Source organism: Agelaius tricolor, unplaced genomic scaffold (genome assembly GCF_023055355.1).
Source record: "Agelaius tricolor isolate 1412-34295 unplaced genomic scaffold, bAgeTri1.0.p SCAF_24, whole genome shotgun sequence".
Taxonomy (NCBI): Eukaryota; Metazoa; Chordata; class Aves; order Passeriformes; family Icteridae; genus Agelaius; species Agelaius tricolor.
The window spans coordinates 1,572,055-1,597,839 of NW_027269284.1; the positions used below are offsets into that span (position 1 = coordinate 1,572,055).

The following is a 25,785-nucleotide window of genomic DNA, read 5'->3' on the forward strand; positions in this document are numbered from 1 at the left end:
CATTATTATCTGATAAGGCTGAAACCTCTTTGGGATCTTTCCACTCCTGCCTGGGGATCACTGCTGGGCCTTCACCAGGGCTCTGTGTTTGCTCAAGGCAAAACAACAGCAGCAGTTACATTAAAATAGATAACTAATGAGGGACTAAAGGAAGTGTTTTGTCTCTGTCCTTATAATAGAAACTTATTTTCTCCTAAAGGCTCTCTCTCTCCACTGCATCTGTATTTTTAGCAGGGTGGGCACACGCTCTGCTGTTAAAATTAGTTCTAAGAACTCCAGAAGATGCTGATAAGTATTAACTACTTGATGATATTAAATTATTGTAAATGTAATACAAGAAATTCAAGAAATTCTTAGGATTAGTCTTATCTCACTGATAGTGACAGCATGGCTGGAACAGAAATATCAGTCAGCATAAATATACATATCTGTCTATATATATATATATTTATATGGTATTTATAATCTTATATATACACTTATATGGGAAGGAGAGAGAGGTGCCAGGGGGAGATTATATATGGGATTTACCCTGCCTGTGCTAAATCAAACACTAAAGATTCAAGGCCAGGCAGTGAATTCATTAATTCAGCTGGGGATTGCATTGGAATGAAGAGATGAACTGCTGCTTTTAACAGTGCTGGAGTGTCCATGTGAAATACAAGAATGGTTTATCCAAATTACTCATGTAGACTCACAAAGAAATTGATTGGATTCAAACTCTTGGCAGTCCTTGCTCTGAAGTCTGAAAATGAGACAGTTAAAAAGGAATGTTCATAAAAAGGATATATTTAATCCTGAATATAGCAAATAAAGTTGCTAATATGCTCTAATCAACATTTCTGTCTGCTTCCACATGAAAATCATCTTTGGGAGTAAATGGCAAAGCAGTAAAGTTCAGGACATACCAGGCTGTGGTTACTCACACACATGTACAAAAAAAGTATCTCCAGTCAGGTAATCTTTAGCATTAAATCATATACATATATAAATAAATGTTCTTGTTAATAATATGTCTCTAGATGATTTCTCTGGATCCATTTATGTCATGGAAAAGTTCCAGTGTTCACAGCCTGAAGTATTACGTCAGTCTGGGTTTAGTCAGAGATTTCATTAAATCCAGGCAATTTTTTTCCTGAATTAGGACTGAACAGAAACCTCCTAAAGACCAAACTTTCCCAAATGCTAACTGTGATGCAGCTTTAATGCCAAAGTCACAAGTGACAATAACAACAACAACATTCACATTTAAAAGAAAAAAATGTATGAAATGTTGCATTCAGAATGCAAATGAAGACACAAAGCACGTCCCAGAGAGATTACAGCCCAAGCAGAAACTGGAGCAAATGTCTGAAAACCTGATATTACAGCTAAACTTGGAAATTCAGTATATTTGGAAGGCATTCCAGCTTAACACGTGCTTTGAGTAAAAGTGTGCCTTGAAGATGCAATGCACATGCATGAAATTAGCAGAAAGAGAAGAAAAAAAAACCAACTTGTAATAGATAAAAATAATAATAAAAAAAAAAAGAGTATGTGGCTAGATATGGAGAAATTAATCATAAATTCAGGTCTGTAGCCCCAGGCCATAGATATTGAGAGACCCTTTGTGGAGTGGTGCCATGAAGATGTCTTTGCTTGTGATAATGTGGAAGGGGATAAAGCTGGAGCTGAGAGAGAGAGACAAGGAAGAGATGCTGGTGTCAGGTCTGCAAACAGGATAGGATGGAACAAAAAAATTCAGGCAAGGGAGGTGTGGAGGAAGCAGCTGATTGCATGGGAAGGGGCACAAGAAAGAACAGTCCAAAGCTGTGAGCCTTGGAGACAAGGAAAGGGAGATTGGTGTGCACACAGCTGTTTAATGCAGAGGGGATAGAAAACCACAGGGAATTTGTGATAAAAATCAGAAATTTGTGTGAGACACCTTTGTGTGCATTGACAATTAGGGGCTGATCCTTGGCTGGTGAATGTCAGATTTACAGCAAATCTCCTGTGGAGCCAGGCTGGGAGAGCTGGGGGTGCTCACCTGGAGAATGGAAGGGTCCTGGGGGAGCTCAGAGTCCCTTGCAGGGCCTGAAGGGGCTCCAGGAGAGCTGGAGAGGGACTGGGGACAAGGGATGGAGGGACAGGACACAGGGAATGGCTCCCACTGCCAGAGGGCAGGGATGGATGGGATATTGGGGAAAAATTCTGCCATGTGGGGGTGAGGAGCCTGGCACAGGGTGCCCAGAGCAGCTGTGGCTGCCCCTGGATCCCTGGCAGTGCCCAAGGCCAGGCTGGACAGGGCTTGGAGCACCCTGGGATGGTGGAAGGTGTCCCTGCCCACAGACAGGGCTGGAACAAGATGAGCTTTGTGGTCCCTTCCAGCCCAAACCATTCTGTGATTCCATGATATGTGAATTCTCTCTGTTTGCCTCAGTGACCTTTGAATCAGGTCATTACAGAGCTTTAACTTTCACATCTCCCACCTGAATATTCATATTCTCATTAAAACATTCTTCTTTGTTGTATTTTTTTAATTAAAAATGTTTAATGAAAACCTACAACAAAGATCAGAGCTTAAAATAATATTTGGGATGTAATTTAACCCTGTTTTACACAATACTGAATGATTGATTTTGTTTGAGGTATTCTGAAGTCAGCTTTGGCTTTTCATAAAAGTTAATATAGTTCCTGTCACCTCTGTGATGTCTCTCAAATGTCAGCTTACTTGGGCCACATCCAGAGGAAGCACTGCAGCACTGTCAGGAGAGCTGCCATTCCCTGGGAGGGAGAAGAAAATGAAACCACTTCACATGACAAAAAAAACTCCCTCAATATACTTATGAAATAGGATTGCTTAGTAGTGTCTTGCCCAGCATATAATTGTTCTGATGGGTAAATTATTTTCTGAAACAAAATTTCCTTCAAATAATTCCTAAAAGTGTTTTCCAATACGGTGCATTTCCAGACTGCAGGTTGTGAGAGGAAGGACTTATTATTTTATATTTAATGGCTTATTCCCAGTTTAGGTCCCTTTAAAAGCCTGTATTTCTGGATAAGGATATTTCTGGTTAAGTGCCTGGCTGAAATAGGCATATATATAAATTAACAGCTCTCTAGTGCAAATGTATTTATGTGTGATCAGTTTAGATGAATGAGCTTCTTCACCCAAAGAAAAGTGGTGCCTTAAAAGAATGTGGTTTCATGTATACACAGTATTGCCAGAACTGAATTTTATGAATGCAACTGAGATATTAAACAAAACACAGACTACAGTGAGAGGAAAAAAAAAATTAATTACTATTAAGTGTGGATATGCAGGACTTCAATATTTACTCATAAGAAAGCAAAATCATAAAATCACAGAATGCTTTGGTTTGAGTTGGAAGGACCAGAAAGCTCAAATCATTCCAACCCCTCCCATGGGCAGGGACACCTTCCACTGTCCCAGGTGGCTCCAAGCCCTGTCCAGCCTGGCCTTGGACACTTCCAGGGATCCAGGGGCAGCCACAGCTGCTCTGGGCACCCTGTGCCAGGGCCTCATCATCCTCACAGGGCAGAATTCCTCCCCAGTGTTCCAAATAAACCCACCCTGTGCCAGTGTGAGGCCATTCCCTGTGTCCTGTCCCTCCATCCCTTGTCCCCAGTCCCTCTCCAGCTCTCCTGGAGCCCCCTCAGGCCCTACAAGAGGCTCTGAGTCTCCCTGGAATTTCCTCTTCTCCAGGTGAGCACCCCCTGTCCTCATAGCAGAGGTGCTCACATCATCCTCAACATCTTACCTTGATCTTCTTCCCTTCTTTTTTACCTACCAAAAACATGCATTTTATAAAAATGGGCAGCAAATCCAGTGTGCAGGGATTCTTTGGGAAGGCTGTCAGTGAGACACAGTGTACCATAACCTGTTCCTGGGCCAGCCAGATTTTCTAAGGTTTTCTAAGATATTCTAAGCAGGATACATCACCCCAGCACACTGGGAAGAGTACTGCTGAATGCTGTGTCAATTTGGGGTACAGACTTCAAGAAAGATAAAGTCTGATTGAAAAGGAGCATAAAAATAATGATCAAAGTCCTAGGAAAAAATCAGATCTATGAGAGGAGATTGAGTGAACTGGTGTTTTGTCTGGAGAAGTGAAAATTGCACCCATTTTTCCTCCATGTCCTGAACGACAAAAAATGCTGCTGCAAAGTGGGATAGAATAAACAGGTTTCATTTTGCTATTGGATGGGAGAAATAGTTCTGGAATAACATTGCAGCAGGAAAAGTTTAGATTAGAATTAAGGACAGTGTAATAGGAGTAATGAGAGTAAAGCACAGAAGGATTTTGCCTGAGGATGCTGCAAAATCCTTATCAGTGGCGGGTGTTGATAATAGCCACATTTGTCAAGAATGATACAATTGATTTTGACTTTTTGCAGGCAAGTAAGCTAAATAGATTCTTAAAATGCTTTCCATTATTCTATTCTGTCATTTTAGCTTCTGAATAACAATGTTTAATAGACTTGTATGCAATATTTTAGAAATGAAATTATAAAGACATTGCTGAATTAAGCTGTTCCTTATCCCTGCTGTCAAACCCATTTGGAATTGTTCAAATTTTAGTCCTCCTCTGAATATGAACAATCTGAGTTAGTGATGCCCATTCTTTCTTCTGGCAATCTTCCTTCTTTAAACTGAAATAACAAAAAATCTTGGAATGAAAGCAACTGAAAGAAGCAGAGATCAAAAATAGTCCAATTTATAAACTAGGAGCTTAATAAAATAAACTCAGGGATTTACAGCTCTGCCCTACTCTACCTTTATGTTACATATAAAACAAGGAAATAGAATAAAGCTGACAGCATGTCCTTGTTTCAGTCTCCAATTACACTTTCTTTTCAAAATCACTAAGCAATGGTCTCTCTGTGCTGTCAATCAACAGGAATTTCCATTACCTTGAAGAGCAGCAGTGTTCAGTCTGTCCAAAGTGAATTAGTGACAATATATGGATGCACTTCCAAGGAAAAAAAATGTGATTTTTTGCCCCTCTGAGTGACAGCAGCTCTTCCATCAAACCTTGCAGTGATCTTCTTGCTACAGCTGCCCACAGACCTGCTGGGGGCTGGGGGCCACTCAGGAATTTCCCCCCTCAGAATCCCAGCACAGGGATTTCTACACACCAGCTTGATTGTCAAGGTTAGCTGTTCCCTGAAAATTCCCTTAATTCAATTGAATGGTTTCATTACGTGCCAGTTTGTGTGCTGTCAGAAACTTGGGAATGCACATGCATGCCCATCTACATTTTACTCAAACATTTGTGTGCCCAGGTTTCTTTAAATTAAGAAAATATTATGAGATGACATAACTGAAGAAGGTCTTAATTTTTTGTAGTAGAATGCAAAATGTTCCAGTTCCTAAAAAGCAATGTAACATTGACAGTTATTTGGAAGAGTCTTAATTCAGTTCAGTTGCAATAAAGGATTAAAATGCTGAAATTCTGAGCACAAACAGAACTTTCTTCATCTTCTGTGCTGAACTATATTTACAGTTAGCAAATGCTTTCTAATATGGAATACAAATCTCTTTTGTTCCAAATTGAGCTGATTGCTGCTTATCTTACTCCACATAGAAGATAAGATGATCGAACAGTTTCCCTTAAGAAAGACTTGAAAATCTTGTATTGTTTTTCAGAGCCACTCTTGTCTGGAATAGAGTTTCTTATCCTGTGAATATCATCTGATGCAGTTCTAGGGGCTGGTGACCCCAGCCTAGATTGAAAGGATTAAATTAGCTCTAATTCAGCCATTTGATATGCTGGTGGCAGCACCTTATTACAAGGAGTTCTTTTTTCTGACATTAGGCAAATCTCTATTTTCAAAAGACATTACTTACCTGCTTAAGGAAATTCCTCTGAAGTGGGGTGTGAATTTGGAGAGCAACAATTGGTGAGCCTTGCTAGGGAAACTTGTATTGCACAATCAGCCAGAGCTAAAGGACCTTGCTCGAGGTGACTTCAGTTATTTTAGTGGAATTTATGCTGAAATTATGGCTGCTTCTGGGAGTAGCTGTTCAAAGCCATATTCAGCAGGCTGCTCTCCTCTCTGGTGGGGTGTGTCCTTGTGTGGCTAAAGACTGTTCCTGCTTGACTCTGAAATGTGGGACCACTCATTTCTATCCATGCCCCAGATATCTGGGGGGAGCTGGTACTCCCTTGCCAGCATAATTCTGGAGAATCTTCACTTATCTTTGAAAACTCTGAAGTCAGCCAGCTGAATACACAAATTTAGCAGAAACTTCCAGAAAAATGAAGGCTGCAACACCACTAGAGGAGTAGAAACCTTCTGGATGAACCAGACTGTGATCTGAGAATCACGTCTCTTAGTTACCATGGCAGAAGTAAAACAATTTTTTTTTTCTTCTCTGATAGCATTGATATGTTTCAAATCTCTAACCTTTTTCACAGAGTTCTAAGGAAATGGTCTAATCACCAGTGTTTGTGTTTTGTTAGCTGTCTAATAATCAAAGGTAGCCCTTTGACAGTGAAAGAAGACAACAAGGTTATTGAGGAGCACTGCATTGATAGCTGAGAATTAGAGATTGCTGTGAGATTTAGCCAAGCCTTTGATGGAGTGATGTGTCTGAGGAAAAAAACCAAAAATCTGTCTCCAGATCTCTCCAGACGTGCTCCAGTTTAATCAGCATCAGCCATGCTGAGCTCCCATCTGTGGAATGAGGCAAAGGGAAAAGCTCCATAACCAAAGAGGTTCTGGTTTCTCTGTGATCCTGGTGTCCTTGTCAGTCTTTTAGATTCCTGTGGTAAACTCAGACTTGGAAATTAACTGAGCTGAGCTACCAACCTCTAGACCTAGGAGAGGTCTAGAAATAATTTTTGGGCTGTGAAAGCCTACATGGAATGGGAAGATTGCAGTTTATGCTCAATTAGCTTGGCTTCCTCCAGGGCTTCTGTGGTGAGGGGTGAAATCAACTCACCTACAGATCTTGTGGGTTTAGACTTTATTGCCACAGCAGTTCTAGGCCAGCCTCCATTCCACTGGAAAAATTGGATCCATGTTTGGACTGGGAGACATCCCACTGTTCACTTAGATGGGAACAGCAATGCCAATGGCAGCTTCCCCTCAGTGACCCTGGGGTTGTGCTCTGCCAAAAAGTGTCACATCTGAAACAGCAGTGACAGAATCAGCCCAGCACTGTGAGCCACCAGTTTGTAAAAATCCATGCAAGCTTTGACACTGAGCACTGAATTCAGGTGTGGAGAGTTGGTGCTTTATTACCCACCTCTACTGTATTTAAAACTCTGGTGTCTAAAACTGGGATCCTTGCCTGTGGATCCTCCTACTCCTTGGCAAAGCTACAGAGTCAAGACTGTGCATCTTGATATAGGTTTGTGGCAAATGCCAAATGTGTTCCTGCCTGATTTTGTCATGTCAGCTGCCATTCTGCCTGAAGAACTGTTGAGGAAATGAGGCAGATTTTGACTGTAAAACGCAGAAGTATTAATTCAGTTATCATGCCGGCATAGGTATCCTTGTAAGATAAGATTAACATAATTAAGAGATTAATATCATTAAGATTATTAGAGATGTAAAGACATTAAGAGACTGGTATTTATTTCAAAGGAGGCATGTGCTTTATGATACATTTATGTTTGTTCACTTACATTAGGATGGATTCAGTAACAGGCTTGAGTTTGTACATAAACCTGCTTTACACAGCACAGGATCTTCCCATTACCCTTCCCTTGCTGCTTGGTTCAGTCCTGTAGTGAACTGAGTGCTGAAAATATGAGGAGCTTTTTGCTGTCTCAAATAGTCTAAAAGTTTTTTTTGTAAAAATTGTTCATCTATTTTGCTATTGGCATTTTCTACCAGCTTTCCAGTGACCTTTCTGGCTTCTGCTGGCCCTGCTCAGAAAGTGCGTGCATACATGATGATCTTCAAAGGTCTTTCCAGGGATGACAGACTTGACTGTGACATGTTTTCCCATCCCAGATTTCCTAGGAGGCATCACTTAATTGTTAGCCATCCTATTATGTCTCGAAGTACACAGCTATCAGTATCTCTTTTGTATGGGAATTAAATATTTCAGGTCTTGAAATGTGAAGTTTCCTTAATTTTGTGAATGTCACAGCACTCTGGTGTGAGCTAAGCAACTTTGTTTTCTGGTAGTCACAGGAAGAACACAAAAGTGATTTAGGTAAAAATCCTATTGCTCTCTTCAATCCAAGGCAAGAGGATCAATGGGCAACTTCTGAAGCTGAACATGGACTTTAACATTTCAGTTAATCTGAGCAAGTCTCCAATCCTCTGCTATAAATAGATGAGCATATATGGCTTAAAAAAAATATAGACTTACTCCAAAAAATGTTTCTTATGAAGAAAACCAGGGGAAAAGGAAGGATTTGAGGCAGGAATGCTGTTCTCTAAGAGGCTTAAAACCCTCTACATTATTCTCCATTGTCCTCCTTGCCCATGTCACTATGAAAAGAGTTTTCCCCAGTATCTTCCCTTCTGGTTGCTTCAGTGCTCTCTTTTTGCTGAGTAGGCTGTTCCTTTGTTGGCTCCCCAGGTTGTCCATATTTGAAATCACAAGCAGCCCAATAGGCAAGGCTGAGAACTGCTGCTTCATATGTTTGGTGTCACAGCTATTTAGACACTTGCAATTTCTTTCAATTACCCACTTTTATTGGAATCTGTTACTGTGGTCTGCTAGCCAAAATAAGGACTTCACTAAAAAAAATAATAAATTGCTGGCTAATATTATTTGCATGGTAATTGCTTTGCAGTGCCTATTAAATCAATGTTTCTGGCACAGCTCTGTGATAGCAATAGTACAGATATTAATATACTATGACAAAAAGCTTTTCTCATTTTTGTTTTTTTTTAATTAATTGCTATTTTCCCATGGGAGGGTTGGGTGGGAAATGGATCTGTTGTTGCCCTCAGCTCGGTGGGGTGATGGTGAGGATCATTACACAGGCTGGGAAATCAGTGATGTTTGCAGATGCTCAGGGAAATGTTTAATGGGACAGGGTCAGCTCTCTCACAGAGTTCCTGTACCTTTACAGCCCAGCTGATGGGCACAGGAGGAGAAAATCCAGGCTGTTTCCAGCTTGAAAATACCTGCTGAAATGTGCTGTTCATCACATGCCTGCTGTGCCTCCTCAGCACAGTTGATCTGCACGTGTGCTCCAAGTGCAGCACTTCCAGCCAGGCTGGATTTACTCTGTGCCTTCTCCGTGTGCTGAGCACATTCCCAGTCAGTGTAACACCTCCTGATGGAATGGATTCCTGGCCATTCCATGCAGAACAAAGGCTTCTGGATTTCCTTCTGGGATGTGCAGGCAAGAAGAGAGTGAGCCCCAGATAACTCCCAATGCAGGCTGGATAAAGCAGGGGTTTGATCAAACCGTGTGGTTTGGTCTCAGTTAAATTTCTCCCTGCAGAGTGGTGGTTATCTTGAGGATATGTTGTCTGGGAGAGTCTTGAGAACCTGACTGCATTTGTTAGATCTGCTCACAAGCTCTAGTTGGTTAAGTAAGCCTTTGGAACCACTTTTAATCTTATCATGGAATGACAGAATGGTTTGGGTTGGAAGGGACCTTAAAGCTCATCTCATTCCAGCCCTGTCTGTGGGCAGGGACACCTTCCACCATCCCAGGCTGCTCCAAGCCCCATCCAGCCTGGCCTTGGGCACTTCCAGGGATCCAGGGGCAGCCACAGCTTGTCTGGGCAACCTCTGCCAGGGACTCTCCACCCTCAAAGGGAACAATTCCTTCCCAATATCCCATCCATCCCTGCTCTCTGGCAGTGGGAGCCATTCCCTGTGTCCTGTCCCTCCTTCCCTTGTCCCCAGTCCCTCTCCACCTCTCCTGGAGCCCCTTTAGGCCCTGGAAGGGGCTCTGAGGTCTCCATGGAGCCTTTTTTTCTCCAGGTGAGCACCCCCAGCTCTCCCAGCCTGGCTCCAGCCCTTGGAGCATCTCCATGGCCTCCTCTGGGCTCTCTGCAGCAGCTCCAGCTCCTTCTCCTGTTTGACCCCAGGGCTGGGGCAGCTCTGCAGGTGGGGTCTCACCTGAGCAGGGATGGGGCAGAATCCCCCTCCCTGCTGCCCACAGGGGTTCTGGGCTGGAGCATGTGCAGCTCTCATCCCCCAGCCCCTTCACCTCCTTCTCCCCAGGGCTGCTCTCATCCATTCTGCACTCAGCCTCGTGTCTGTGCCTCGGATTGGCTCATTCTGGGCCAGGACCCTGCACTTGGCCTTGCTGAACCTCCTGAGGTTCTCCCAGGTCCCTCTCTCAGCCCATGGATCCCTGTTATGCAAAGTGTCCTGCTTTAGACATTTCTGAGGTGCTTCCTACCAAAGCTCCTTTGTCTGTAGTGCATCGTTTCACACCAATATTTTTATCTGCCATGATTTAAAAATGTTGCTGGAAATCACATTTTTCTATATGATTTTTTTTTAAATGCTCACAGGAGTCACTGTAATTTGTAGCTAGTTTAATTACTTATTAGGCATATATAACTTCCAATCAATAATTTAGATACTTTTGGCTCACAAGCTTTTGAAAGGAGCTTGGTTTACGAAGAGTGAACAAATATACCATTCCATCTGTTAGCCAAACCACCTGGCACAAAATCATTTGAGGCATAATTATGTAGTTGGCAAGAATTAAAAAAAAAAAAAAAAAGTGATTTCTAGAGTTTTCATCCCAATTGATGCTTTACTTCGTAGTGATGGAAACCTGACTAATGCAGCAAAGACCAGTTCTTTTTTTTTATTATTTTTTTCACACCTCTGAATAAAATAACTTGTGTTCACCTTGCAAAAAATGCCTAACATGACAAATATAGGCACCAAGAGACAGGCATGGAATAATCCTGAGCCTAATCAGGGGAAGGGAATGGGAGCTGGCCTGTTCCTGCAAGCAGTTGGAAAGAGTCACGTAGGAGGTGCATCATTGTCCTTGTAATCTCTGTAGGAAGAGACTCGGGACAATTTGGGAAATGATTTTTCCTTCTTGGTGGCATTGCAAATGTTTTTTCTGAGCTCAGGGTTTTATAAGATTGCTACATCTGCAAATCTGTTTTCCTATTCTTTCAGTGACAAAATTCCTTCTTTAATCCTCTGGAAGCACAGAGTACACAAAGAAGAGACTTAGCAAATAATATTTGCCATGTACAGAAACTTGAATTAATTTGGTAATGGAAGAGCAAATTGCTTGCATCTTTATACACAAATCTTTTGAATAATCTGTTGTCTGGCTATTTTTAACAAGCTCACATTATCAAGACATGGGTTTGCTCTTCAGATTTAACATGTGAGAAGTCAAAATGTGCCTTGTTTGTGATTTTATTCTTCAGTTTCAGTTAAACAAATTAATTATTCAAATGAAATTAAGGATGCTCTGAACTCCATCTGAGCCATAAGAGGACACAAAAAGGCACCATCTCAGATAATCAACAGGTAATTTCAGAATAATTTATAGAAGGGCAGCAGCCCTGCTTTAATTATTAAAATGCATACAAGGGTGTCTTACAAGCCTTAATTAAAAATACATTCTTAGGCAATTTCTTAGCAAATCACCTTAGAAAGGGTTGATATTTCTCCCTATCAAATACATAAATTTACCTGCTGCATCTTAAAAATCACTGCTGAGGGTGGCATTTGAAGCAGGGATTGAGAAAATTGAAGTGATGGAATGATTTTTACAAGAGGCAAATAGAACTCCTTGTCACCTCTCATCTGCCCTACAAGCCCAGCCTGGTACACTGGAATTAATTATCTTGAGGGTGCAGTAGATGCAGCTGAAGGATGTTCACTTCTGCTCCAGGTTTCTTCTGTTTTCTTCTTCTTTTTTTGGGGGTAGAATGTGCTATTTGAACAAAACACCCAGTTCTGACAAAGTGTTTGGTGTTACCTCAGCCAGAGACAGGGCTGAGCTCCTGCTCAGCGCCCCCAGCCCCGCTCTGCACCCAGCTCAGCACCTCTTCTCCTCAGTCCCAAAGTGTTCCAGGGTGCATTGTTACAGAACAGCAGCAGAAAATGGGCTGGTATGGTAAATGCAGGCCACCAGTGAGGGGAGAGGATGATGAGGAGGACTCCATCTCATCAGAAGGCTAATTTATGGCTTTCTCATGCTGTATTATATTAAAGAATACTGTACTGTACTAAAGAATACAGGAAGGATACTTACAGAATGCTAAAAGCTAATAATGAAAACTCCTGACTCTTTCCAGAGTCCTGACATAGCTTGGCCCTGATTGGCCAAAGAGTGAAAACAACTCCCAGCAGAATCCAATGAAACAATCACCTGTGGGTGAACAATCTCCAAACACATTCCACATGAGCACGACACAGGAGAAGCAAATGAGATAAGAATTGGTTTCCTTTTCTCTGAGGCCTCTCATTGCCTTTCAGCTTCCCAGGAGAAAAACCCTGGGTGAAGGAATCATGTTCAGGGAATGTGAATGCCACAGTCTGTTATATTGAATTATGTGGAAAAAATTGTAAAACTGGGGACTCTTCCAGTTTTAGTGCATGTCCTACAGAAGACAGAGGAGGGTGTAAGTGAGCAGGAATAACCTGTGTGTGTTCAGGATGTGGGGATGTGAAGGGCTCACCCAGCCTCAGTTTCCTCACGTGTGCAGGTTGGTTAGAAACACAGAAATTCAGTGACTGGTCCATGAGTAAGAAATTAAAAAAAAACATTTCCACTGCACGATATGCCCTGTCCCAGATGCTGTTCCTAAAAAAGTATCTTGTTTAATCTATAAAGTTTTAGGGATGTATGTACCAAATTAGTTCCATGTTCCCATTTCTGTACAACTGTTCCTTGTTTTTAATGCCTTTTTTTTTTTTGCATCGGTGATGTGTACAGTGACTTCCAAATGTTATTTTTAAAATTTTATGATTGTTCCTGATGCCAGGGTGTGCGTGGCCCCTGTCACACTCTGCATCCTCTTCTTGCAGGCAGGCAGAAAAAAAATAAAAATCCATCTGCACAACAGCTTGTGCACTGAGTAATGACAAGAAACAACACAGGAGTGCAGCAGGCACTTTAATGAGGAATAGAAAATAACAATATACGGTGAAGGAACATCAGATTGAAGGGGGCATAGAAAGGACGGGTGTGTGCTCGTTCCGGAGCTGCTGCCCGTGCTCCGGGCGCGTTCTGCAGCAGCCGGTGGGGAACGGCCGCTAGAGGGGGGGTGGATCCACGTTTTGCTCTCGTGGCGCTCCTGCAGGTCCGGTTTCTTCCCCTCCCTCCTCGCAAACTTTCCCAAATCGTTCATCCTCTCACCTGGCACGAGTTTATCCTTATCTAGCGCTCAGAGCCTTTCCTAACTTAGCCTCAACAGAATTTTCTAGCTGAAGCCAGAGGAGTGGTTTATATCACACTATTTAATTTCTGGAGAGCTGTTCCATTAGGGATGTTATTCCACTATTCTTTTCTCCTCTTTTTGCCCTCTCTGCACACTGGGCAGAGATTTTAATGCAATATCCTGGAATGCAGTTGTCCAATTGTTGCCTATAGCTTACATCAGCGAGGCACAGATGAACAGTTTCCTTTATACCTTGTCTTTTGCTTTGTATTTGACTATTCAGAATTTCATCCATCAAAGCTTATATAAGCTTCAGCCTTTGGAAGTCCCTTTGCACATCCACACCATTTCCATTCTTTTTCACAATATAAATAATCTGTCATTTGAAAAATGCCATCTATTTCCTGATCATAGCTGAGATGATTCAGCAGCCTTGACCCTGGGACCACACTGTGCTCCATTTTTTTCCCTGTATGAATAAAAAGCCACTGTATTTTTGAGTTCCTACCTAGTTTTCTATGACAATGGAGCTTGTCTTATTTATGGGAAACTGAATATCTTGTCAAAAGCTCTTCAAAAGTCCAAATATAATTTGTTGTTTTAAATTCCCTAGTGCTTTACACAGGCCTTCATTTCCCAATTTCTAGCATACAAAAAATAGATCTGACACAGATTTTAGCTTGTTTGTTTCAAGTTTGATTTTCCAGGACTTGTTCATCAAATCCTCATTAAGAGTTTTCATTAATAGCCATAGCTTGACTCCTGTGCTAATGAAAAATGACAGATTGGGGCTGGAGCATCGTACATGGTGGGAAAAGAGAACCAGGGAAAAAAAAAAAGAGTTTTCAACTCTCATTAGGAAAGATACTCAGTGTAACTTCATAAAACTACTCAGGGAACTTTTTGGGAAGTTCTTCATTCTGCCAGCTAGGGAATTACCTAATATAATTCCCAACAGTTGCTAGAATCAGAGAAATAGACACACAAAGCAATATGGGAAGGTTTGCTTCAGTCTTGAAGTGCCACCCATTGAGAAAACAACTTTTGGCTTGGCATGTTCCCCATGAAGCCAAAGCACAATCTCCAAGGGTTCAGTTCTGTGCATGACAGCAATAAAAAAGCAAAAATCTTAAAAAAATCAACCAAAAAGCCAATCATGACAAAGCCAAGATGGACAGAGGAATAAACCCAGGGTTCAGCTCCCTGGGACTCTGTGGATTTTGGTTTCCCACTGCAGATGTAGGTTTACACAGGCTCATTGTGTTATCAGAAATCTCCACAGAGCTTTGTTATCACCTAGTGAGGATCAGCTGTGTTGGTTACCATCTAAATCTCTTTCTGCTTCATCTGTTATGGACACTGTCCCCTTTCCAATTTCCCCCTCTATTTTTCAGCAGTGATTTCCTCTATCCCATGTGATCCCCCTTTCCTTTCAGCTGCTGCTCTGTGCCCTCCACCTTCCCCAAGCCCTGTCCCACACAGGAATTTTGTTTTGTGGGTTTTCCCCAGAGAGGGAATGGCAGCTGCATTCCTCCTGCTTGTTTGCTGTCTCCAGGATTTCTTCATCTCCCAGGCCATTGGATGCACATCCAATTTATTAGACTGCAGCAATTCCATAAGAAATTCATGGCATCCAGTTGTTGTTTGGGAATTTGATCTGACAGGAGCAGCAGGTTCTGGGCTGTTTGGAAAGGGAGTTATGGTGCAGGGGGAAGGTTTGGGAAGGTGGAGGCAGCTGAATTCACTGGTAAAGAAACACAAAATGCCCAATATTAAGTGACATTTACATGGGATTAGGGTAAACATTTGACATCCAGTGGCCTCTTTAGCATGAGGATTGCAAACCTTTGAGCAGCAGCCACAAATTTGTTTGCTGTGGAAAAAAAAAATTGCATTGGGAAGTAATGTGGATCAGATAAGTAAATTTTCTGTCATGATAAGCTTTAATATGGAGCCAAGTTTAAAAAAAAAAAAGAGTGGGTAAAAAAAGTCCCTAGATGGTTTATCTCATTATTATTAACATTCTTTAATATTTACCAGGCTCTCTAAGCAAGCCAGGCTGTCAGAGAGGCACTGGACCACAAAGACAGATCCAGGTTTACTCCTGGGAGCTCACTTTACCTCTCATCCTGCAAAGAGGGTTGATAGCAGACATGTTTCAAAGGGCTGACAGTTGTGAGAAGGCTGAAAACCTCAGGAATTCAATAGCTGTGGACTGGTCTTGCAGCTTAGTTTGGGATTTTCAGAGCTCTCCTCTTCCTCCTCCCCCTCTTGTTTTTTGATTCACCCTGCCTGTGAGGCTCTGGGAATGAAAAATGTGAGAATGGGTAAGGAGGGGTAAAAATTAGAGGAGAAATAGATATTTTGAAAGGTATTCAGAAATCTGTTTTCAGTTTGAGTCCCCCAGCTCTCAGAGGATGTTTGCTCATACCTGACTGTAGCCACTAGGGTACAGAGGTGTGCTACTGCAGGAAGATCTGCTGTACATAAGCTGCATTTTTTTTCATTGGATCAGCCCTTAAATCAGTTTGATGTGTCCATGCATATTTTTACAATTAGATTTTTACCAAAAACGTTTTCAACCCTCTCTGCAGTGTTGTGCCCTGTTTTGCTCTCAGGAGAAAGGCACATCAGCAAAAAGGACCAGATTAAAGTTGGGAATAAATGAATAACTGGGCTTACTGTCTAATCACATCAGTCAGAGAAATCTGCTGTGCTAAAAGTGATAATTCAGTGATGAAGTAGATTTTTTCTACTTACCTATTGCCTTTTAAATCTTGGATTTAGTCTTTGTTAGCTCAGAAATGGAAGGGAATTGGTCATGTTCCCATAGCACCCGTGCTGAAAGACATTTTCTGGCAGTAGTGACTGTGTATGGTGAGGATGTGAAGAACATGAGAGCAGGGAAATGATTTAAAATAAAAGTGCCTCAGCAGAATAGTAGGTGCTGTTTGCCAAGCATAAATGTGCATAGTATTAATGTATTAATCCATTAGCACTGCCACCTATCTCTGATTTTTATCATATTTACATATTTGGGGTTTTAGGAGGGGGAGAGATGGAGGGAAAGGTGAGAAGCTGGTGTTTATTTTCAACTGAATTTCTTCTCTTGTGATGCAAATGTGGCACTTGGAGCTCAAACTCCTTTCAGTGCAGCTTCTTCCCTTTGACTGTCTCCCCCAGCTATCACCCCAGCAAAGGGAGTAAGAACAGTAATTGCTTTAAAGCCTCAAGAGTTGTGCCTGAATGCCAACAAGTGACGTGATCTTAATTGAAAAAAACCAAACCAAAACAAAACAAAACAGAAAAACCCGAACAAAACAAAACTAAAATCCCCAAAAACCCAATTGCCCTGTTCTCACAGAAATACAGATTTCATTGCAAATATGTTCACTTTAGAGCAGACAGGGTGCAATAAAATTACAGTGCTCTGCAGCATTCATCTCAGCTCTTCACAGCCACCCACCCAATTACAAGCTGTGTCTTGCCAGCAGAAGACTGTTGCTTGGTTTCTGTATTATTTTTATAGCTTTGCTTTCCCCCCCCATAACTTTAGAGGTAGGCTGTGCTTACTCCTTTCCTTTCACCAGGTTTTTCTTCTGCTGTTAAAAAAAAAAAAAAAAAATTTAAAAAAAAAAATTGGCTGGTATGGAAAGTCTTTTGCATGGCTCTAAATGTGATTTGGTTTTTAATGTAGAATATGCTCTGAATAGTTGTCTCTAATACCTTAATAGCTCTGGTTTATGTCAGTAATTATATGAAAGGTTAATCTTTAAATCACCAGCATTTCCTAAATTCCTAATCAACTTCATGCTTGGAAAGGAACTCGCATAAATGCTCAATTTGTTAATATTAGACTGGGTTGGGCAGGTCAAGGAAAAGCATAACCTTGGTGCATAATGGTAATTTGAACACAGCAAAAATATCTCAGATCTGTTTGTCATTAGAGCTGGGAATGTAAAGCTGACTGTGAGCGTGGATATAATTAGCAGGAGAATCCGCAGTAGCTCAAGATCACCCATCCCTCTCTATGAGGGTTTCTTAAAAAAAAAAAAAAAAAAAAAAAAATATTTGGGGTAGAAATGTCTGCTTTTCTAGCAAGTCTGTGGTGAGCTGTGATTAGGACAGCCAGGAAATGCAGCCCGCACACGCTGGTGGCAGTGCCGGAGCTGGGCAGGCGGTGATGGATGGGGGGACACTGACTGCGCTCCCGGGCACGGGGAGGTGGCGGAGGAAGTGACGGGGCTGCGGGCACGCGTCTGGGGAAGCTCGCCCGACTGCGCCTCCCTCCCTGCTCTGCTGGGAGAGCAAAGGGATGCTGGGCATCTTCCCTAAACCAAACCCCTGCTCTTGTCCTTGCCACAGCCCGAACGTGGGAGGGGAAGGCACGGGAAAATCTCATTTCCCATGTGTGCACAGTGCCCCCCTTGCCTCCTCACCAGCTCTCATCTTCCCTTTCATGCCGTCCCTTCACCCCTTCCTTTTCTCTCTCCTGCTGAATGGAGCTATTTAGTGGTGTACCCTCCTTTGCAGAAGCTGCTTCATCCCTGCTTGCACAGTTTTTAAAACTGCTTTCTCCACCCACCCTCAGTCTTGGTTTTTCATCTGTGCTACTTCTTTAGGTTAACCATCTTTACAAAAGGAAAAGGCAGAGGAATCCAGAAACACCCTGAGTTTGGTTGCCATTGCTCCAGTCTTTCCTCTTATCTTTTGTCTCCTCTTAATTTCATTATTATCACTGCTGTTATTATTATAATAGCACTAGAAATGAGCTTCCTCATTAAACACTCCCTTTTTGCCATTCTGAATACCACTGTGGAAGCTGGAGGGGGGAGGAAGGGGGACTCAGAGTCCTTTTGCTGTTAATGCAGAATGAGACTCACACAAGGAACAAATGTAGTCCATCTCAAAAGCAAATGAGAGTTGTTTGGGGTTTTTTTTATCAGCACCGAACAAAATGATCAAATAGACTCGTTTCAACTACCCCTCAATGCCTTAGCCATGAAAACACACAGAATATTTTAGAGCATACAAAAATACCCTTGGGGATGGTTCATGGACTTTGTGTGGCACAGGTGGGCAGGGAGCTGGGTCAGGCTGCTCCAGAGCATCCTTGCTGTGACCACAAGCAATGGGCCATCCCTTGGGCTCACCCCCTGCAGCACCCAGACATGGCAAAGCAGGGAATTGGCACCTTGAGCAGAATTTCTTTGTATTTTATATTTTCAGGCCAGAAACAGAATGTGGTACATTAGCATCGATTCTGTGGTTTCATACCATTTTTTTTGTTTTTAAGTTGTACAGAAAGGAAGGGAGAAAAGGCAGAAAGGAAAATAAATCATCCCTTATATACATTCAAAGCATACACAGCAACAGTTCCTTCAGCACTGGGTGCACTGTGAGTGGGTATTGATGTTAGCAGCAAGAAAATGCATATTAGAGATCTGTAACACTGGTACTGCTAACCAGCTCAGGAAAGGTAGTGCTTTTGCTTGCCTTTCACCCTGCTTTTTGTGCAAAAAGACAGTTAAATATAAAAAAATAATGTTCATTACCTAATTATAACAGGGAGATTAGTCCTATTAAGTGGAACGTCGAAAAGGGAATATTTAAAATATTTCCCTTCCTTTGATATTCCCCAAGCATTTCATGGACAAAACACTGTTCACAACTCACCCCAAAAGCATCCTTTCTTTTTCTTTTTTTTTTGTCCTTTGATTTTGGAGGCATTTAATAGGCCAGAATAAGGGCATCAAAAGAGAGGGAATAACTTATCTCTGGGCAGTTGTTGAACATGAAATTTGGAAGAAAGAATTGGGGAAAATCTGTCCCTGCAGTTGCTCTAAATGCAGTACAAATATAATAACTCTCATATACACCAATGCAAGTAGCCTGGAGCAGGATGAATAACTGGATTTGCAATAGCTGGATTGAAATGACATACAGGCTCTTTTATTTCTTTATTACCCACACATATTTCATGTAAATTTTCAGCCTGGATGTGGGCACCCTGTGGAGTGTCTTCATGCCACGTAACAGCAGTGACACCCTCTTTTCTCCAATAAATATTCAGAGGGTGTCAAGATCTCCAGAAATCCTCTGGGGATCACTGGGAGGCTGTCTCTAGAAGGGATTACCCTTCTAGAAAAGATTTCTGCAGGAGGATTTTGAAATACATCCTTCAATAAGTGCTGTGCTCTCCATGGAGGGATCCATCCATCATCCTGCTCAGGGTGGCAAAGCACTGGTGGCCATCACCTCTCTGCAGGAGAAGTGGCAACAGGCAAACCCCAAATCAGCTCTCACTCAAGAAACCACTGCACCTTCAAAGAAAAATGCTCTGTTCCATTTACTTGAGCTGTCAATGCCAGATGCATGATGCACAGAGGTGAATAAATTCCAAAGGCAGAATTGCTCAAATCCTTGTGAACGTAGCTGGAGGTTGCTAACACCAATGAACAGCAGGGATGACTCCAGAGGGGTGCAGTCACTCGTGTGTTTCAAATACAACCCACAAAAATGCTAAAAATACATGGAAATACAACCACAGGATGATTGTTTGTTGGTACCAGGCTTGTCTCAGGTTCACAGGGGCAAAATCATGACTGCACCAACACGTTTCCTGATAGCAACAGGGGGTCATTATCAAAATAAAACCAGTTCATATTTTGTTTTACCATATGCAGACAGTATTTTAATAACCTTGGTTGATTTGGGAAGCTTCCTGGCAAGTGGCTGTACCCAAGTGCTGCCTGGTGGCTTGGGGAGCACATAGCCCAGTCCAAAGTTAGAGAGTCAATTTTTCACACTTAAATTCTCTATCGATTTCAGAGAAAGGTTTAATGGAGAAAATAAATTTAGCTGGGCCCACAGTTAGCATGGCATAAAGTACTTTTGCTTCAAGCATGGTCAGGAGCCCAAAGAGAGGAGGGGTTCTGAACCTTCCCTCTGCCCCTCCTGTTGGGTTTGTACGTGCACACTCAGCCCCTCAGGTCACTGGGGAGTTTCAGGATGGATCAAGCCCTTGTGGGCTTGAGGCACAGAAAGAGAAATGTGCATTTGTTTAAAGAGAGAAAAGCCTGGGTTTAACAGTGCTTGCTTGTTTGAAAGCTGGGGGTGAATTTGCAGTTGCTTTAGGAAAAAAAAAAAGCAGTTGATTTTCATTAAATTTTCTGTGGCACTGTCCTCTCCCAGTACATAATCTCATTGCTTTCATAGATGATATTATAGTCTCACTGAGTAAAAATTTTGATTAAGAGGCTATTTTCATGTTTTATAATACATGGTATGAGATATACCACATAGAGGAAAATAAGTTCTGACTCCTTAAAAATAGTTTCAGTCAGAAAAGAAATGCAAAATTCACTCTTTACATTTTAAATAAATGACTAAAACCTGCTATGCAAAAAAACCAAATTATTTCTTCTGTGCCTGTTTTTCTGCTTTATAAGCTTGCTGTACCCTTGTAAGAGTAGATAGCACTTTATTGCAATGAAAAAGGAAAAAAAAAACCCCTGTGTTACATTAAAACACATGTAAAATTTTGGAATTGCTCCTCTCTTGGTGGTAACCTGAGGATAGAGAAACATGTACAAAGCATAGAAATGTCACCCAGTTCATTATCCATCACATTTTATTCACATGTAATGCTGTAGGAAGAAAATTTCAAGATGCTCTGCCTGATGTTATAAAACTCCCTCATCGTCAATTAGTGCGAGAGGAGCTGCTGAAAAGATCAATCGTTTGCTTGTTCACATTCTGGAATGAAAAATCCAAAATACAAGGAAAGGAAGCCTTTATTTAAGGGCAGTCAGATAAAACAGCTGTGGGATTCTACATCATGAAATCACTGCTTATATCCATCAATGCCATTTTTCAGTCCTTGGTAAGGAGGGTACATCTGCCTCCAGCCTCTGCAGAGGTTTTGGGGTTGTTTTGTTAGGGGAAGGGAGGGACACGAGCTGGGTTTTGCCAGCACTTTACTACAGGACCCAGAAGGGTGCTCTGGAAACTCTCTGTCCTACCCTGACAGTGGTTTTGCTCTTGACTTTCACCACTGAGATCCAAATAATTGCTTTTGCTCTTCACCATGGACCCACAGAGCACAAAATGAGGGGGTATTTGCTCTTGGCATAGCTCAAAACAAGCATTAAAGTGGTAAATGCAAGGAAAAACTCTTAAATTTAGCTTTTTTTTGGTTTGGTTTTTAATATTAAAGAAAATTCTGATGAGCATATTTTGGCAGTGTTTCACTTGTTTGGGTTTTGTTAGAGAGTCCTCACAATATCATCAGTTTTGATACAAAATACTTTTAGGGGTTCTAATGCAGTTTTTATGGATCTTACAGCAACTAACAAGGGAGCTGTACTTAAAAAATCCTCAGAAATCCTGTCCTAGTGACACAGTCAAAACTTCAGCCTTTCTGAGGTGCTCTGGCTCCTTGTTGTACTGACATCCAGTTACAGGTAGCACATTAACAAAAATAGAATTCCAGTGTCATGCTTCATATCTTCAGCAACATGATGTACGTGAATGTGTGCTAATTACAATGGGAAGCCACCTGGGTCATTTTAAGCTTTCTATCTTATGTGGCTTCTTTGCTCCTCTACTTTTCATTTCAACACTCAGCATGAAGAGAGAGGTTAAACTGTTGCATTTTGTATACAGGGAACCATTCATGTAATATACACCAGTCTGTAAAAACTGTAAATGCTATTTTTTTTTATTTTAAACAGTTTTCTTAGTTTACAAAAGATCAATAATTGGTACCTTTTTTTACACTCTCAGATTCCTGAATATTGACAGATCTTCAAAGGGAGTATTAGCATATGAAACCTTAAGATTGGCTGTCCTGAAGGTTTTTAAGACACGATAAAGCTAAAATATCAAGTCTTTTGGACAGCCCCTCTTAAACAATTTGGGCAGGGGTGCACGTCAGAAATCACCAGCAAAGCCCAGCACCCCCCCCCCACCCCGTGCCACTGTCTGCCTGCACGCTGTTATTTGGTTGCACACTGTTTAAATCCCAAAGGAAAATCACACCTCGCATTCCCTCGCTGGCTGCTGGTGACAGGAGCAAGATCCGTACTCATTAATGATCACCAGGGCTCCCTCAATGTGGTTGGGTTTGTAATCAACATAATACTCCTGGGCTGACATGGCAGCCATTTGGTGCATGGTCTGTTTCTGCTTCTGCTTCCTGCGCTGTGTGACAAAGCACTGTCTTAGTTGCCTTAAGCCGGCCGGGAAGCACTTCCAGGAGACGTACAACACCAAAACCACGATGAGGAAGGAAAAAATCAGTGCCATGGTGCCCGTCACCACCTTGTGAATCTGCACGGCGTTCTCGGAGTTCTCGCCGGGCATGGTGATGGTGACGGCGTACGTGGTCCGGTCCTCGTTGCCGTCGGGCGCGTCGTAGGTGGCGGTGGCCGAGCCATAACCCAGCGTCTGCTCGCTGTTGTTGGTCACCGGGGAGAAGGTGTTGACGCTCGTGGGGTCGGCGTCCTCGCACAAGTGGAAGGCGTACACGGCGTCCAAAACATCCTCTCCCTGGGCGTACTCGGGGGTGGCACAGAGCAGGTTGCTGTCGTAGCGACCCTGGAAGTTGCTGAGCCAGGAGGCCAGGGCGCAGACGTTCCGGCTGCAATCCCAGGCGTTGGCAGAGAGGCTGATGCTCGTGAGGGACTTCCAGGAGTCGAGGACTCGGGAGTCGATGTAGGTCAGCCGGTTGGAGTCCAGCTGCAGGGATTTGAGATGAGGTACACTCTCGAAAACGTGAGGTTCGATGTACTCGATTTCGTTGCCGGAGAGATCCATCTTTTCGAGTTGCCATATCCAGTCCAAAGTGTTTACTACGATGGTAACTTTATTCCTTCGCAAGCAGAGGGAGTGCAGGGAGATGAGCCTGGGAAAATGGGCTAAATTCACTTTCACCAAGTCATTGTGCTCGAGGTGCAGCTCAGTGAGTTTGAACAAGCCAGCAAAAGAGTTTCGAGCCAGGCTCTTTAACTGATTGTATCCTATGTCTAGAAACTTCAGGCTGCGACAGTCCTGAAAAATTCTCACCGGCACGAACTTGATGGCGTTCGACCGCATGTGCAAAGTTGTCAGTTTTCTCAGCCCGTGGAACAGGTCAGGCTCCAAAGACTGCAGGTTGTTGTATGATAAATCCACACTGCGCAAGTTTGGCATGGGGCGGAAAGTGGTGTTGGGCAGTTGGGTTATTTTGTTGGAACTCAGGGTGAGCTCTTTAACTCGCCGCAATTTTTGAAAGGCATTCCCCTCCACTGAGCAAATGTGATTGTGATCCAGATAGAGCCACGTGAGCTGCATTAACCCTGTGAACTGTCCATCATGCAGCTCTGAAAGGCTGTTGTACCGCAGAGACAAGCCCATCATGCCCGACAGGTTGCGAGGCATCTCTGTGAGATTCAGTGATTCACAGTACAAAAGCCTGCCCTCACACCGACAGAGCTGTGGACACCCACTATTCACAGCTGGAAGCATTTTAGAAAAGATACCCAGCGTACACAATATCAACCCCGGGGGCTTCCTCAGCAGCCAGTTTAAACAGAGACCAATAAGAAGGAAATCCATTAGCAAGAATATTTCCAAATAGGCTTGAGAATGTCCATTGAGTCTTTTCAAATTCTACATCATATTTTATTTAAGGGAGAGAAAAAAAAAAAAAAAAGGCAAACCAACGAAACAAAGCCCGAAAACCAAAGCAAAACAGCAAACAGAACAAACACAGAGGCAAATATTTCACTTTACAGCATGCAGGAGCTGTGCAGCATTAAAGTTCACAGACATTCAAAGGTAAAATGATAGTGATTTTGTTCATTTTAAATGCTGCAGCAAAGGAAAAAAAAAATCTTTCTTCATGAAAGAATTTAATTAAAAAGTGTCTTACCCACCCTTTTCCAGAGAGTGACAACCTCCATTCAGTTGCTTCCTTTGTGTTTGGACTAATTATATGCAGAGCTAAAAAAGACCCCTCTGTGCTACAAATTCAGTCCCTTTCAATGTTGTGCAAGGCTGGCAAGCTCACAATGTCTCACTTCGCTTCTGCTCAACGAGCGAAAGGCTTGTCCAGCTAGCTTTTGAGCTGCCTCCTAGGACCTGCAAGTTTCAGAACTATGTACATGAGCTTGATCTTCTCCTTCTCCCTCTGTCCTTTCCTCTGCAGTTAACACTGTGGCGTGAAAAAAACTCCAAACTCTTTACTAACGACTCCACAGGATTTGTCAATCTGTTTAATGTCCATCATTTGCAACGACCATGGACCGGCACAACCTTTACTCCAGAGAGAGGTTACAATTCATTCACAGACCGGCTAAGGGTCGCTTTATTTCCCATTCTTTGTTCGCTTTGCTTGTTAGGTGATGCTTAGAGCAGAGAGAGACAGCAAGAATCCCTTCCCTTCAGCTGAGCAGTATGTTGCTAGAGCATGCAGAGGCACCCAGTGTTCACTGAGTGTCGTAAGCTGCTCATGATTGTACGCCTGCACTGTGCATCTCAGACATGGGCAGATTGAAAAGGGGTGGGCATAAAACCAACATCGGAGCGAACCAGGAAAGTAATATATGCTCTTTGATGAAATGGAAAATACTTTAAGCCTATCTCGCCATTTCTCAAACAGGCACGCACACACAGCCGCACAAATCATCAAAAGCAAGGCAGTGCTAAGTAGGAAGCTTGAGAATTAGGATTCTTTCTCTTGTTCTTTTCCTCGGATGCTTTTGTTTAAAGTCTGAATTTATAAGCTATTAGCCGGGAGAGGGAGAGACTCGATTACTTGGTTTGGGAAGGAATATGTAAACCAGTCTTTTTGGATTGCTTTTTCTCTCTAATTCCGATGATGAGATTTGCCTTTTGGTCTTTGGGTGGGGGATTGAGGGGTGTGTGGGGGGAAATGTGGTTGTTTTTTTTTTCTTCTGACATTGTCTAAATAGAGCATGATTTGAAATTCTGTGCATTCTTTCTCATAGAAATGCAGCCAGAGCTCTGCAAATAGGAATGTCTCATTTCATATAAGCTTTAATTACATTTGGTCTTTTTCCATCCTGCATATTTTGTGTGTTCAGCACATGCCTTTCCTAAAGGCTTTTTTTTTTTTTTCCTTTTTCTTTGCGGTGTATGCTACGGCACACAGAACTCCAGTTCTAGCAGCATTGAGATTACTGTGCTTTTTTGAATAAGATCAATGCATAGGTTGCTGTGAGTGTGTCAGCAGCATGCAAAGAGGGGGTTTCAAACCCCATTAGTTAATAAGTTTAGCAGATCGTGCTGATTTTTGTTCTGTGTTCCAAGAAAAAAAAAAAAAACAACTCTTTGCTGGGTAATTTTCAGTCCTCATTCTCTATGGGAAAGGCATCATCAATGAGCTCTGTAATTTTTACTGACTGAAAAATGTATGGTATTTCTGTCAGGAAAACGCTGGCCATCTTTTCCTATTATGAAATAGAATCTCAAGCCCCTGTG

At 42.3% G+C, this 25,785-nt stretch overlaps 2 protein-coding genes across 4 annotated transcripts in view; one reads left to right on the top strand and one right to left on the bottom strand.

The window, feature by feature from the left end:
• Positions 1 to 25,785, top strand: part of CTNNA2 (catenin alpha 2) — a 474,927-nt gene that overhangs the window by 294,501 nt on the left and 154,641 nt on the right. Inside the window, exon 1 of one of the 3 annotated variants that reach the window (XM_071447299.1) lies at positions 22,924 to 23,060. The exons of the other annotated variants lie outside the window; for them this stretch is intronic. The gene's annotated coding sequence lies outside the window, so the exon portion shown is untranslated. Of the gene's footprint in view, positions 1 to 22,923; positions 23,061 to 25,785 lie in introns of those variants that run through there. 3 annotated transcript variants of the gene reach the window in all.
• On the bottom strand, positions 22,001 to 24,819 carry LRRTM1 (leucine rich repeat transmembrane neuronal 1). Its single transcript, XM_071447303.1, has one exon. It carries the CDS (start codon positions 23,896 to 23,898, stop codon positions 22,336 to 22,338), a length of 1,563 nt encoding a protein of 520 aa, XP_071303404.1. The 5' UTR covers positions 23,899 to 24,819; the 3' UTR covers positions 22,001 to 22,335.